Genomic DNA, 15621 nt, shown 5'->3' with positions numbered 1-15621 from the left:
GTTTACTTTTTTATTGATAGACAAACATACTTAACATAAAATGCAAAACATCACATTGATTTTCATATTAGTTCAGACTACCTCAGAACCACTGTATTGCAGATCAGTAGCAATAATAATCTTCAATCATTATTATTATTATTATTATTAATAATAATAATAGTAATAACAACTAATCATCATCATCATCATCATCATGTGTGTTCTCTGCATAATCTTATACTGGATTAGCTGTAGTCGGGAGTTGTTACACATGGAGTAGATGTTGCTACATATTTGTTTCCAGAAATTCAAAGATCAGTCTTGATTGTTGTATCTTTTTCCCAGTCTGTAATTGGGATGGATAGTGTTTTTTTCTTTTGGTGATGATATGAGTTTATATAGTTTAGAAAATATTTCTTAGATGTTGAAATGGATGCTATGTTTTCTATTAATGGCAATGGATGCAAATTATTGTTGGATAGTTCTATTTTATTTTATTAAGTGCATTCTTAAATTGGAGATACTGTAAAAAGTTTTGTTTGGTGATGTCATATTTCTGTGTTAGTTCATGGATGGTTAAGAATTTATCATTTTCAAATTGGTGATGTATGTGGGTGATTCCTTTTCCATGAGTTAAATATGAAGGTGGTTTTATTGATTAAGAAATCTGGGTTGTTCCAAATTGGTGTGAGTTTACAGGGATTAAGTGGGTGGTTGGTGATCTTATTGATTTTCCACCAAGCTTCCAGAGCTGTTGAAATGGTGATGGTCTTGAATGGTAGGTCTTTAAAGGAAAATTCTTCACATACTGACTGTTCAATTTCAAGCCAAGGCTCTTGTTGCCTGTCTGAATATATCCATTTCACTATGTACTGTAACTGATGAGCTAAGAAGTAATGTAAAAAGTTTGAGGCATTTAAGCCACCAAGCAGCTTGCTTTCCTGAAGTATTGAGAGTTTAATTCTTGGTTGTTTATTTTTCCAGTAAAATTTTGTGATTAATGAGTTTAGAGTAGAAAACCAATTGAATGTTGGAAAGACAGGAGTCATTTAAAAAAAACAGTTGATTCTTAGTGTAGCATAAAGCCTTAGGTAGCGAGTACAAGTAGCCGAGGGGTAGCAGCGGCTACATCACTCCCCGAGACCTGGTTAAGTAGTGTTGTTGCCAACAGGCTAGGGGCAAATTGCCTTTAGCTCAACTGGCAAGGACGCCGGCCGTAAGGGGTTGGCAGCGAGCAGCGAGAACCTCGGTTTAAAACACGCTGGCTCGCTGACCCACGTAACATTGAATTGAACACAATGCAAGATCCCACCCGATACATTGGTAGGATTGACATTTTCACTGCAGCTACGCAGCCAGCAAGTGACAGTGGTAAGTTATTCCATCTGTTTAAATGATTTCCAGTGGTTTTAAGAATTGGCATGAAGTTCAGTTCCAACAACTCTGAAAGGTTAGGGGAACTATCAATGCTGAGATACAGAATGTTAACTGTAGGGATGTTAAGTGAGAGATTGGTGGTCACAGCATTCCACTGGTCCTGGTTAACTGGGAGAATAATAGATTTTGACCAGTTGATTGAATATTCTGAGATGGTGGAAAATGTCACAATCAGATTGAAAATAGCTGGAGGTGATGTTAGAGGATTTTGTGTATATAGTAATAGGTCTGACCTTATGGGTTGTGTTCAGAGTGGTGATACGAGTGATTTTGGTGCCTTGGCAGATGGCAGCTGCTAGGGGTTCAACAAACAGGACAATTAGTAGGGGTGAGAGCGAACATCCTTGTCTTGTACCCCTGTGAAGTGTAAAACGTGAAATTATATCATTTGTGATTACTGATGTTGTGGGAGAGTTGTACAAAATTTTGATCCATTGAATAAATGACTTCCCCGAAACCAAATCTTTCTAATGTGGAGAATAAAAATGTCCAATTAACCCAGTCAAATGCTTTTTCAGCATCTAATGACAAGATAATTGTATTGTCATTTTAATGAATAATGGTGATATTGTTGGCCAGAAATGTTTATAAAATTCTGCTGGGAAACCATTGGCTCCAGGTGCTTTATTATTTGGCATTGAAAACAGTGCTTTTTTAAAGTTATCTGATGAAAGTGTTTGATCTAGATTTATTACTTGACTTTTATTTAGCCTGGGGAGTTTGATATTGTCAAAAAAGGTTTGAATTTCAGAAGGATCACATGTACAGTTGGATAAAGGTTATTGTAAAAGGATTGGAAAGTTGCTGAGATATCATTTGGAGTTGACATGGTATTCCCTTCAGAGTTTTTAATGACTAGTATGATTGTTTTTCTTGTTGTCTTTTTAGTTGATTTGCCAGATACTGTCCAGATTTGTCATTTTGTTCAAAGTGGTTATGCCTGAGTCTCTGTATAAGGAATTGGGTTTTCTTATTTATGATGGTATCAAGTTCATATTTGGCTTCAATGAGTTCTTTACAAAGGTCATCTGATGGATTTTCAGCTACTAGCAGAGTAAGCTTTCCAACTCCCTGCTCAAGCTTTTTTTTCAAGTCTTGTTCTTTCTTTTTTCTGTGGGAGGAATATGAGATGATTTTTCCTCTTAATACTGTCTTAGCTGTTTCCCATAATAATGTAGGTGAGGTTGTTGGGGAGTCATTCAGTTCAATGAAGGATGTCCACTCTTGGATCAGGTATGTATTAAATTCTGAGTCTGTCAGTAATGATGTGTTAAAGCACCATCTAGTCTGTGGTTTTATAGTGATTTTGTTTATGAGATTGAAGCTGACTGGAGCGTGGCTGGAAATAATAATTGGGTGAATCTTTGCATTTTCTGTCTTAGATAGAATAGAATTGCTTATTAAGAAGTAATAAATCCGGGACAGTGAATTGTGGTGTGGAGAGTAATAAGTATATTCTCTGCTAGTGGGGTTATGTAGTTGCCAGTTATCACTGAGACCAAAGTCATTTATGTATTGTTGTAATGTTCCTGCGGATTTCATTGGTCTGGAGAATTTTGTAGTGTTTGATCGGTCGAGGTTCACATCCATAATTGTATTGAAATCACCTCCAAGGATGATAGTTGTATCAGAGTTCAAAAGCTGAGAGAAAAAACTATGGAAAATGTGGGGTTGTCCTCATTGGGTGCATATATGTTTGCTATTGTTAACCTGACATCTCGAATGGAACCACTGATTATTATGTAACATCCCAGGGTCTGCTGTAACTGAATTGTTTGTATAAGGTGTGCTTTTGTTGATTAATATTGCCACACCTCTTTTCTTAGAGGTATAAGGTGCTGCAAATACCTGGTTAACCCATTTGATTTTTTTAATCTTTCATGGTCTCAATTAATGAGGTGTGTTTCTTGCAATAGACAGATGTCTCCTTTAAGGCTCTGAAAGTGAGTGAGTGTTTTGACTCTCTTCACCATGCAACAAGTTAACACCCCTGACATTCCGACTTATAAACTTTGTTGAAGACATTACATAGGTTTACTGTATATCATTTGTAGTAAAATCAATTAATACCAAAAAAAGAAAGAAATAGATTGAATAATAAACATTACCATGTTTAGAACTAATATTTGTGAAATGTTGTTATTATTGTCATTGCCATCATACTCACAATCACTATCACCATTAACATCAATGATAATTTTATAAGCATCACTATCCATTATTAATTGCAGAAATGCCAATGGAAACACCATACTACAGTGCACAGTGCATCCATGAGCTTTACTGTAGGAGTAAGAAATAATGAGAGGTGAAGCAGGCACTTGAGCATGAACTCCAAATATGTGTGATGTTAACATATAATGAAAAAAACATACATTCAGTTTATACAGACACAGAATCAGACAGAAAAAACATTTAAGCATAGACAACAGAAACATACAGTGCAAAACAGTATTACAGAGACACAAGTCAGGATAAGATGTAACAGAGCATAAGAAAGAGCAGGGGAAAATGGAGTGAGAAAAGGGGGAAAATGGTAGGAGTCATGGAAAAAGGAAAGATAAGACAAGAGATAGTGCAGAGAGTCAAACAAATAGATTAAGAAGGGGGTAAGTGATAAAGGTTTAAGTTAAAGAAAAAAAAGAATTTTATGATTTATTTATTCCGCGAGGGAATAGCAGGGAAAAGCAGGGGCAGGGAAGGTCCTGCCCCTGCTTTTCACCAGCTCCTTTTGTTGTAATGTTCAAACTTTGCAATGATGGGCTGAGGCCCCCTCTCTGCTGTAACTCCAAGGTGATGAGCCAGTGAAAACTTATATGTCAAAAGTATCAGAGGGGAGCTTTAGTTTGGTTCTCATTAAATCTTTAATCATGTTTATCGGGTTTTCAGATTTATTTTTGGGGATCCCAGAGAAAATTAAGTAATCGTGCGTGCTGCGCGTTTGTATGTCCAATATGGTTTCTTTCATGGTCTTATACACAATATTGTCCATTTCCTTAGTCAAGGTTTCAACAGTGATTTTCAAGCACTCATTAGGCCTATCTCTTTTAAAGTCCTCAGTTTCTTTGTGGTTGAATTCAAGACTCGCTTGCATTTCTTCCAGTTCAACACTCAGCGATCCTAAAATGCAGTGTCTTGCATCAATTTAATGAAGCACACTAACTTCTGGTATCGGGGGGTTAGTCCTCGGTGTCAGTGGAGGATTCGAGGTAGCGTTTCTTGGGTTTCTCATGCTCTGTCTGTTGGTTGTGCTTCTGATCTGGCATCTCACACTGACTGCTATTGTATCTGTCAATGAAATTTTCAATTTCCTCCACGGTTTTTGTTCAGTGAGGACCACAGTCAATTTTTAAAGAAAAGAGAGGTTTGTAGGCCTATATTCTTTGAAATTGAAAAATGCGCCTGTGTGAGCGACCGGCTACACCGTCATGGCTGATCTCACCCACATGTGCACATGATTCTCAGAGTTTGCACATTGCCTCCTCCTGTCTTAATCTAGCCTACCGCTACTCACTATAAAAAGTCGGCGGGGCAGCTACACTGTACCAACTGTATTTCAGTGAGCAATAACCTTTTTTCTGAACAGGATCAAATCAGGTGAGATCAAAAATATATGCTAGCGATACACACTGTTCTGAGGTCAGTGGTCAAATACTCATAGGGTGTTTTTAACCCAGCCCTTGTTGATAATTCTGCATTCTGACATGTTGATTGGGTTTTGTTGCCTCTGCCAGGGGATGTGATTTACAGATTATCATTGGTTCTTAAAGATATTAATTGATTTGATAACACCTCAACGTTTTTTATAATAATGGTGAACTTAATGACAGTTCCATAAGAACATGGAACTGTTTAATTGTGTGTTCTTGTTACTGGCTACTTCTGACAGGAGGATAATTGTGTGGACAATCTAATTGTCTTAGCATAATCCAAAATATCGTGGCAGTGTTGAAGAAATGCTCTAGTACATGTCCTGCTACTCTAGAGGACACAGGCCTCATGTCTTTTTTCCATTTGTGTAACTTGGCTTGCGTGGTTACTAATGGTGCACTTGTCCTGTAGTGTTGAGTATTCCACACATGCTAAAGAACTGGAAAACATCATTTTCAAGAGGCCAGTAATCTAGTTCTCTCAGATCACGTTATCATTCCTGCCCCCCCCCCCCCCCCACAATCCAAGGTAAGGATGCGACGAGATACCTCCACCCATCGCTACTGAAATTCTTTTTCAATATGGGTGTTGTAGTTCTAATATACTAAACTTCTCCATAGCATTCCCAAAGTGAGGCTCAAGAGACTACAACATCCAGCATTCATTATTATATTTCACTGTCATCGATAAATTCAATCACCCGGTTAAAAAGGAAAACAGGGTCACACTACGTGTCGGAATTGGTCTTAAACATTCCAAGATTATACAGCAAAACGGTTCGGGGAAATAATTTTGCGACTAATAATGAGACTTAATGGAAGATGAGCATTTTATACTTGGATTTAAAATCATTTATTAGATACCGCTCTCCTTTCACCCTCTTATGCCGTGGTACCTGTTTTACGAGTTCTTGAGTTCATCTATCTGGCTGTAGACTCAGTAAATATAAATAACAGAATATTTGCCTTTCCATTTGCGTTTTCTTTATCCACGCGCGATCCCGATAGGCAGTTTGCTGGAATAATGTACCGACTTCCCTTTTTGGCAAATCGATCCGTGATTTCAGGTGCTTCTGATCAGTGTCTATTTTTACCTTCTAAGCATGTTTTGAGAACACCATTCTGTGCACAGTCCATAAGGAAGAAAACGCAAGGATCGATCGAAGATTACGGATTAAAGAGGTTTAGTACAGCAGAGGCCACCGTCGCGAAGAGAGAGAATGATAAGATGCGAGAAAGGACCTTGACGATGGAGACACTGAACCCGTTAGTAAAAGCAGTAGAATATGCTGTCAGGGGGCCCATTGTTATCAAAGCAGACGAAATTGAAAAACGGTTACAACAGGTAATGTCATCATTTTGATCAAATTGTCAAATGCAGCATTCATGTCCACACATATTACATAAAAAATGATTGTACCTCGTGTTTTCTAGTGAGCACTCGTAATTAATAACCACATGTAAAAGAAGTGTGAAACGTTTCAGTCGAAAGCTTGTCATGTTCTTTTTGAAACAATGTGAAGGCACCAGTTAATGTGGTCTCAGTAACTATTCTGCTGTTGCATCACCTCCAGCGCTGCATATCCTACTAGGCAATGAACTGAACATTGAGACAGCTGATTTTGATTTGGCCTGTGTCTTCGTCAAATTGTTTGTTTTTGGTTCGTTCGAACCCGCTGATCACAGCATTTATGAAGTAATAATGAATCGGTTTGGAAACGTGATCTTTCTCCTGCTACCTGGTGAGTATGTGCGCTTGATTGACAAGACGGGTTGATAGGTTATAAATATAACATGTTGAAATGAACTTGCCTTCATGCGCTCATGCGCTACGTGGGTAGCGAATGGGATACTTGTAAAAAACTTCAAAAATGAAATGTCCTTGTCCTTTTTTCGTCACACAACAACTTACTTTGGCAGTTAATGGGTGTACTTGATGAACCTTAAAATCAGGGTGCGAAATACGGGGGGTCTCGGGGGTCCGAGACCCTTTGATTGACACTTGAGACCCCTTGAAAGCCTCAACAGCAAAATTTTGGGAGGTCTCTGGAAAAATCTTTAAAAAATTATTTGTCACTTGCAATTGTCACTAAAAATATCTTTTAACCTTTAAAGCCCGTCCAAATTCACATCACATTCACATTCTCGGTTGAATTGCTCACGAGGTATTCATCACTAACGATGCTAGTTGCTTGTCTATGGCACGAAGTGTTGGCCAGAAAAAAAAAAAAAGAATTTACACCAAATTTAATCATGGTTACAATCTGCATACAGCTGTGAGTCCATCTCCACACCCATTACTCTTGTTTGAATTATGAACTCCTCATTGCATAGATATGGAACACATAGCCTAGCACAAGAAAGAGCGGAACCGGAGCTTTGTAGTCACATATTTATAGCCTACATACTGAAGTAATCACGTTGTGAAGACAGATCAAACTTCTGCAAAGTAATAGCTTTACTAATTTCTTCACCCATTTTCACACTTCTCACTGTCGGTGAAATAAGTCACGAAATAAGTCGTGAAATAAGTCCCTAGGCTATATACTAGTTGTTTCTCTGTGCGACAAGAGGAATCTGGTTGAGTCTGACATTACATCCCACTTGGTATGAAAAATAAACACAAAGCTTTTCATTGCAGTGATTCAGCGGTTGAGGTCAAAAGACGTCCACATGTTTTCATAAAAATAAAGCACATTCTTCATCCAATGATTCAGTGACAAGTCTTCAGTGAATAAAACAATGACATTTTTTCCGTTAGGCACTAAGCACATTTTTTCAAATTGTTAAGTCATATAACGATATAACGATGTAAGCCTTGGTGATGTGTTTAAAGCATGTATAGCCTAGTTGATTGCCTTGGCTTGCATCCATGAAATCTTGTATATTGCCTATTGAGTCTGTGTAAGACTTAAGCATAACACTGGAGCCCTAGGTAGGGGCATACCTGCCAACACTCCCGTTTTCCCGGCTTTCTCCTGTATTTCAAGGCCATCTCCCAGCACCCTCCCGTTTTGTTGTTTCTCCCGGGAAAGTCCTGTAATTTGCATGGCAAAATTTATTATGAATCGTCATGGATCCATAAGTTTTGTATGTTTGGCTGACGTTACCCAAGTTGCCAGATCGTCTGTGAAACACAATCTACACAAATCCCCCCCCCCCCCCCCCCCCGGAACGCCGAAAAAAAATCCCGTATTTTGAAACCTAAATGTTGGCAGGTATGGGTAGGGGACCCCCGACTGCTTCCGGGTGTTTCGCACTGCTTAAAATGTATAGTGTTCTAATGTCAGAAATAAAAACGAAAGCTTAGTGAGCTACATCAGATTAAACGTGTTTACAAAACAATTGTGCCGTGTTAGTAATATTTATTTATTTATTTATTTGGCAGGCGCTCTTGTCCAGATCGAGTTACCAACCCCTAACTGCGAGATATACAAAATGCATACTGCAGGATCAATTAGATTTACAACAATAATTGTTTTAGAGTTTAGTCATTTAGATCCAGTAAACACAAACACATAACATTTTTGCGCAACATCTATGCGTCTCATTGACTTTATGAATATGAACTATGAAGTGCAGTTATTTTGTTTGTATACCCAAAAAATATTTTTTGTAATTCAGACTCTGTGGGCTCTACTGAACTGTTCCATTTTACAATATTTTTCTTTATTAACCTTTTATTAATTGGTATTTATTAATCTTTTAATAATATTTATTAATCTTTTAAATAAATGCTAAACCATTGTTGGTGCAGATTGCATTTAAATTACCTGTGGCTGGCCAGAATGAGTATATTTCCACTTTTTTTGTGTATCAGAAGAAATGCTCTATTTTTTAGGGTGTGAAAAAGCCTTTCACTGAGGTCATAAAGGCCAACATAGGAGATGCACATGCCATGGGACAGCCACCCATCACCTTCCTTCGCCAGGTAAGAGCTGGAACTGCCATGTCTATCATCACAGTACTGTTTCACTTAAGGACTTATACACTTTATCCCTAAAATTTCTCTGAAGCAGGCCGACCTCCTTAATCAACTTTATCTCTGATCAAAGTTGGGGAACTGGAACTCAAGTCTTAGTAGCGATCTTAGTGTTTTACTCTTGAACAAGGGACTTAACCAGAATTGCCTTAATGAAAATACAGATATAAATGGATAATATGTAAATTACTACTTTAATAAGCAATAGTAGCATGTAGGACTTTGCTCTTTTTCACAACTGAAACAGAAGACCTGATTTTTGAACCTTTTATTCACATAATCACACCTCAGTTTTCATAACAAGGGATCTAAACATTTGTGTTTCTTAAGACCGAATGTTATTATTTACAGCATGGGAGTTATTTGGCTGATAGACAGGCTGCTTAATTTTAGCATGTGATCCCAGCGTATTATTTCCTGACCTGGCTTGGCTGTCATTCAGATCGTAAATATCAACTGGATTTTTTGTGTGTTTGTCCAAGGCACATAATGAGACTGACTCTGTTTCAGACAAGCCTGTGTCATTTAGACTCTAGGCAAAATAAAGCGCTACGGTAATGCTAAATGGATCCATTTTGAACCAATTATTCCTTGTTCTGATATTCTTAACTCAGTGATTATTGTGTATAAATAAATAAATGGGTTACATTTTGGGACTGAAAACTGATATCCCAGGGAGGGGCTTTTTTCCCTCATTGTGAATGGCCATGTTGGGTGCCTCTGAGCCATTGTTTGTCCATTGAAGAAACAAAGACTTTGTCTGTGTAATTTGTTATGTATTGGCTCAGAACTGGAAAGTGTGTATGTGGCTACCTCACTACCAGATGGCTGGAGAAAAATTCACAGGTATTGGCTGCAGTCATAGAAGCCATGTCATCTTTCAGTTATGAATACTGATTGGTATGCCTCATATCCTCTCCCTAGTAAAAGTTATAGACTAGCACTGGACTGTTACAGCCCACCCCTCAAGTTTTTTCTTTTTTTTGTGCTGGGTCTTAAATGCCAATTCCCTTTCTGTGGATGACTATTAAAATGTAATGATAAGTTGGATGTTGGATACCAATCAGGTATTTAGTTGTGCAATTCCAAGTTTCAAGAGCTTCACATAGATAGAATGTTTTTGTTTTGTTAGGCAAACTCCATCATTATCACTGATCTGTGATGACACAGCACAATTTTATGTTTGTAGATCCCAAGAATCCCATTAAAATACAATACCCATTGACAAAGGTAATGCCTGTGTAATGTAAAATTGCTAAAAAAAAAAAGCTTCTGCTTATAGCTATATTTAACATAACTTCATCTGCCATTGCTGCTGAAGTTGACAACCTGATGTGACAAATCAGCATCCTTCAATTTTCAGAAGAAAGGAAACTTCATAGCCTAATGTCAGCCAGCATTTACTCATTTGCTAACTAGCCAACTATGTACATTTTGTTACAAATGTATGTGGGTCACCATGCATTTGTAATAATAGCTGCCCTCTAGGGTGTGATTAAGATCAAGATTAATTAATAAAGGAAAATGTGTCTTGTTTTGTTTTTAGTTCATATTTACTCAAATTTATTATTTTATTTATTAACAGAAAACTCCATCATGTAACTTTAAGCACAGAGCCTTCGCTCCACACAGTGCTGACATCCTCCACATATGACAGTTTCTTATATCATTTGAATGACATGGTAAATTCACAATGAACATTGTTTTATGCAAGGATTCACAACCTTTGTCCTGGTCTGTCCATCCAAGCCCACTAATTGACTGAACCGGTTATATAGTTCATCTCTGCCCAGTTTGAAAAGTGTGTACTGGAAGAGGATCTGAGTAGCAGCTGTCCTGACCTACAGTTGTATAGATTTTCTTTAATGCTTGACATCTACTCTCTGTATATTCAGGTTGTGGCCCTCTGCACATGCCCAGAACTTCTGGACAGTCCCATATTCCCAGAAGATGCCAAACTGCGAGCTCGGCGCATCCTGAAGGGCTGCGGGGGAAACAGCCTTGGTGTGTGTGTGTGTGTGTGTGCGCATTCCAGGATTAATGTATTCTTATGAAATCAAAGGTGATGAGGATACGTTTAGTCATGAGATAAAAAGCACACGTGCCTGGTTGTTTGCATTTCATCTTTTTGTCTTAAACGTTTCCTACTGCCACAAAGTACTGCCTGGGTGAAACTCCCAAGATTCTGGAGTTTTGAAAGAGCTGTTTATATAGGGACTATAAAAACCATGACCGTAGCTCAGAGAATCAACATTTTTACATTGAGAATGTAAACTCCTTGGATCTCCCATCTCTACTGTGGCTGAAATAATATCATGAAGTAGAAATTAGTAATTTGATTGCTATTTATATAATATATTCACTCATGCAAGAACTGCTTGTTTACTGAAGAACTCTATGATGATTTCAGGGTCATACAGTGCTAGCCAAGGTGTGGACTGCATCCGGGAGGACATTGCAATGTATATGGAGCAGAGAGACCAGGGGGTGCCTGCAAGCTCAGATAATATTTTCCTCACCACTGGAGCCAGTGACGGCATTATGGTGGGTCCTGGTTCTCACATGCAGTCAGTTGATATAATGAAGGGTACAGACCATGACACTGAGTAAGGCCCATAGAATTTATCAAAAGTGCTCTTAGATGGGCTATGCTGTCTTCTCTTTAATGCATGAATCAAAAAGTTAGTCAGGATATGCAATGTTTCCTGCACATTCAAATTTTTCTTTTAAACACATGGTGCACTGCTCTCTTTGTCTGTTTTGAATCGCAGAGCATTTTGAAATTGCTGGTGTCGGGACATGGCCGAGAACGGACTGGTGTGATGATTCCCATTCCTCAGTATCCATTGTACTCAGCAGCCATCTCCGAGCTGGAGGCAGTGCAAGTCAACTATTACCTAGATGAGGACAACTCTTGGGCACTGGATGTTAATGAGCTGCACAGGGCCTTTCACACTGCCAAACAGTACTGTAACCCCAGAGTGCTTTGCATAATCAATCCTGGGAACCCCACAGGTGTGTGTTGTAAACATCAAGCTACAGATTACAGTCTACCACTCTTAAACGTAGCTGATGATACCATCAGCATCTTGGCTTTCTTTATAGTTGGAGGACCTGGTTAGAGTTTCTGTATTTGAAAGCTGAACTTGTTCACAATGTATTTTTACCCTCTCTGGATCTTCAGGTCAGGTTCAGGACAAGAAGTGTATTGAGGATGTCCTTCACTTTGCCTATGAGGAGAAGCTCTTTGTTCTCTCTGATGAGGTACTTGTTGTTCATATCGAAATGATTTGGATATTAACACTGTGAGGTCCATCATTGCAATTTGTGTTTAGAAAGACCTCATTGCTCTGTTAATATTATAGTTCTGTAAAATAAAGCAGTTTTAGTTAAGAGAAACTTATCATTGCAAGGGAACCTGAAAATGTAGTCTTTATGGAAGGTTTCATTTTTTGACACATTCATTTTGTGATGACACTGAAGATACATTACTGTGAATCCTGACTGCACACTGAGCATTGCTGCTGTTTTTTGAAGTGTTAAAATGTTACTTCCCAGTGTTAAAAGTAACGCTGAGATGTACCATGTTGTTGTTGCTTTCGCAGGTGTATCAGGACAATGTCTACTCTCCAGATTGTCAGTTTCATTCCTTCAAGAAGGTTCTATATGAGATGGGAGCAGAGTACTTCAACAGTGTGGAGCTGGCCTCCTTCCACTCCACCTCCAAAGGCTACACAGGAGAGTGAGTATTCCAGCCCACAGTCTCATTGGCTATCAGCAGATCTGAGAAAATGATCTGCTTAAATGCCTTGTCTGTATGGGATTTTGACTTAGGGATCAATGGTTGGTGCAGGTCTGTTGACATTAAGCAGCTATTGAAATTCTTTTTCAAAAATAAAATTTAAAGAATGCCTCTATGGTGTGTCCCAGGTGTGGCTTTAGAGGTGGCTACATGGAAGTAGTTAACCTGGACCCAGATGTTAAGGCCCAGCTGGTGAAGCTGCTGTCAGTTCGGCTATGTCCCCCAGTGGCGGGGCAAGCTGCCATGGACGTCATAGTCAACCCCCCACAGCCAGGAGAACCTTCTTTTCCACAGTTCATCAAGGTGTGCTTCTCACTAGAATTGGTTCAGTGGTCACTCTCAGTTCCAGTTACTTTACAATTATTTACAGAGCGTGCAGGGTAAAACAGCAGAATCAGACGACACTCCATCACTTCCTTCACAAGGCTGTGTAGTGTAGGCTTGGTGCTAACCATCCATGCATGTTGGAGACTGATCTCATCTTAAACACATATACAGTATAGCAAGGGGCCATGAGCAATGTGGATGTAGGATTATCAGAATTAAACCAAGGCATCGTCACTTTAATTTTCAAATTTAATATTGTTAAACATTGATATTCAGGAAAAGACTGCTCAAAATATCTTGCAAAGCATATTTGTTCTCTGACACCTTTGTATGTATGGTCTAAAACAACAAAAGAAGAAAAGACCAGTGCTGGTAGTTGTGTGAATTGTGATCTGTGCTGATTGTTGTGTAATTTGTACTGGTGATGTGACTGGTTATCTCTGGTGAAGGATGTGTGTGTGCTGTTCCCTCTCAGGAGAAGAATGCTGTGCTTGGTACGTTGGCAGAGAAGGCAAAACTGACAGAGCAGATTCTCAACATGGTCCCAGGAATCAAGTGTAACCCTGTGCAGGGTGCCATGTATGCCTTCCCCCGCATCTTCATCCCTTCAGGAGCTATAGAGGAGGCCAAGGTCTGTCAGCGTCTCACCAACCTGCCTTCACATGTTGTGTGCTTCTTAACAGGAAAAACTCATTCACACCATGAGTTTGGAAAACTGGATCAAGATTTTACAGTGGGTGGAAAACTCTGAGATGAAGTTCCATCCCAGCTGTAAAAGGACACCTACTTGAGAGATTGTCTCAGTATCAGCTATCTCTCTTGCATGACTTTCCCTGTTCAGGATGTAATTTATTTAACTTTATTACTTACATTATTCCATAACCTCAGAACTCGAGTTGACTGTTACCATCTAACATATATCACTGATGTATTTCGCTGATGATGATGGTTAATGTTGATTCAGAGCAAGGTTTTAGGACCGTGTTAGTGGCCTAAGAGTTTCTGTGGTGACTGGCATTGTTCTCACAGGTGCTGGGGATACCTCCAGACATGCTGTACTGCCTTCGGCTCCTGGAGGAGACAGGAATCTGCATTGTTCCTGGCAGTGGATTTGGACAGAGAGAGGGGACCTACCATTTCAGGTCATCTACCATAACACTTCTGTTGGGTGCAAAGCACAATGCTGGTGGATAAAAGTACTGAGGTACCACCATTGCTGAAGATGTATTATCATGTGCTTGACAGGTCATAGGCCGAAAGAGTTTTCTGGTTCAGTAGAATAGTGGGAAAAGTAAACTTTGGAGCAGCTTGAAGAGAGCTCTGAACATCCTGCTGTGGATTTGTCAGGTAGCTGTTACATTCACACTGTCAGTCCAGTTTCTGCTTTTGTAAGTTACTCTTGTATGTGTTTGTCTTTCTGCAGGATGACCATTCTTCCATCAACTGAGAAGCTGAAGTTACTCCTGGAGAAACTCCAGGCCTTCCATATCAAGTTTCTGCAGGAATACTCTGTTCTGGAAGAGGTTTCAAGATAAACACCCACAGGGAGACACTTTCTATTGTCCTAGTCCAAGAAAGCTTAGCATGCTAATGAAAGAAAAAAAATGTTTAAAGAGATTTAAAGCAACAAGTAACATGATCTTTAGCATGAACCAGTAGCATAAAATGAACAGATGCTTGTATGCTGATTCTGAGAAATAGACCTGGCTGTTAGGGTGCCAATACACAGGGAAAAGAAAGCATGCAAAGCAGAGATGTGTCATGATACAGTAAAGCAAATACACAATTGGACCTTATTAAAATTAGGGTACTCATTATATCTTTTATTTATAGCACTCCATCATATTTTTTCACTCAGCTGACAAACTGCTGTTTCAAAATCTTTTTCTTTGTTTTTCATGATGAAGAAACTCAGAATCTTATCAGGTAATGAAATGTATCGCAGTGTATCAGTATCAGAGTTATATGCAACTAGAATTTATCTTAAAAGCTACTAAAATCTGTTACAGAAAGAACAATATAACCTTTATTTGCATACATTTCAGAAAACTGGCATTTTGCCTCACAAAATTCAGAAATTGTAACCAGAGAACCCAATATGTAACTAAAAATCATGGATCACACACTAAACATTTTGGAGACCACTTTTATAAGTGACAGATTTATAGTGTAGGACAGTTGTGGTTCAAGTGCAGTTAGTCCGTTTCCTGTGTATTTTTTGATCATGTAATTCTCTATTGCAATGACTTTAAATGTCCTGTTAAATGTTTTTGTTTCACTGAACATTTAATCTCTGCCAGTACCCTTTATAGGACCCTGAGGTTGAAAACAACTGATTTGTCTGTGTTTATGTCTGAGAATATAGGTGATGCTATGGAGACACCTTCCAGCAACCATGCGATAGGAACTAGCTCTGTCCTCATTCCCATATTTCACTTCAA

General features: G+C 38.8%; 1 protein-coding gene across 1 annotated transcript; it reads left to right on the top strand.

The window, feature by feature from the left end:
• The first annotated feature begins 5787 nt into the window (after positions 1 to 5787).
• Positions 5788 to 15013, top strand: LOC118781957 (alanine aminotransferase 2-like). The gene is made up of 11 exons (XM_036535125.1): positions 5788 to 6414; positions 8911 to 9000; positions 10947 to 11055; positions 11462 to 11595; positions 11823 to 12066; positions 12236 to 12315; positions 12657 to 12793; positions 12982 to 13156; positions 13656 to 13811; positions 14210 to 14322; positions 14604 to 15013. Exons 1-11 carry the CDS (start codon positions 6094 to 6096, stop codon positions 14713 to 14715), a joined length of 1671 nt encoding a protein of 556 aa, XP_036391018.1. The 5' UTR covers positions 5788 to 6093; the 3' UTR covers positions 14716 to 15013.
• Positions 15014 to 15621: the final 608 nt, after the last annotated feature.

This window comes from Megalops cyprinoides, chromosome 8 (genome assembly GCF_013368585.1).
Source record: "Megalops cyprinoides isolate fMegCyp1 chromosome 8, fMegCyp1.pri, whole genome shotgun sequence".
Classification (NCBI taxonomy): Eukaryota; Metazoa; Chordata; class Actinopteri; order Elopiformes; family Megalopidae; genus Megalops; species Megalops cyprinoides.
Note: the sequence above shows the minus strand (reverse complement) of the source record. Positions and strands in the feature narration are given on the sequence as shown.

Excerpts from the sequence above, each read along its gene's own strand:
- LOC118781957 (XM_036535125.1), top strand. The coding sequence starts at position 6,094 with ATGTACCGACTTCCCTTTTTGGCAAATCGATCCGTGATTTCAGGTGCT. Across the intron at positions 9,001-10,946 it reads CCATCACCTTCCTTCGCCAG|GTTGTGGCCCTCTGCACATG; the intron begins GTAAGAGCTGGA and ends CTGTATATTCAG. Across the intron at positions 11,596-11,822 it reads GAGCCAGTGACGGCATTATG|AGCATTTTGAAATTGCTGGT; the intron begins GTGGGTCCTGGT and ends TTTGAATCGCAG.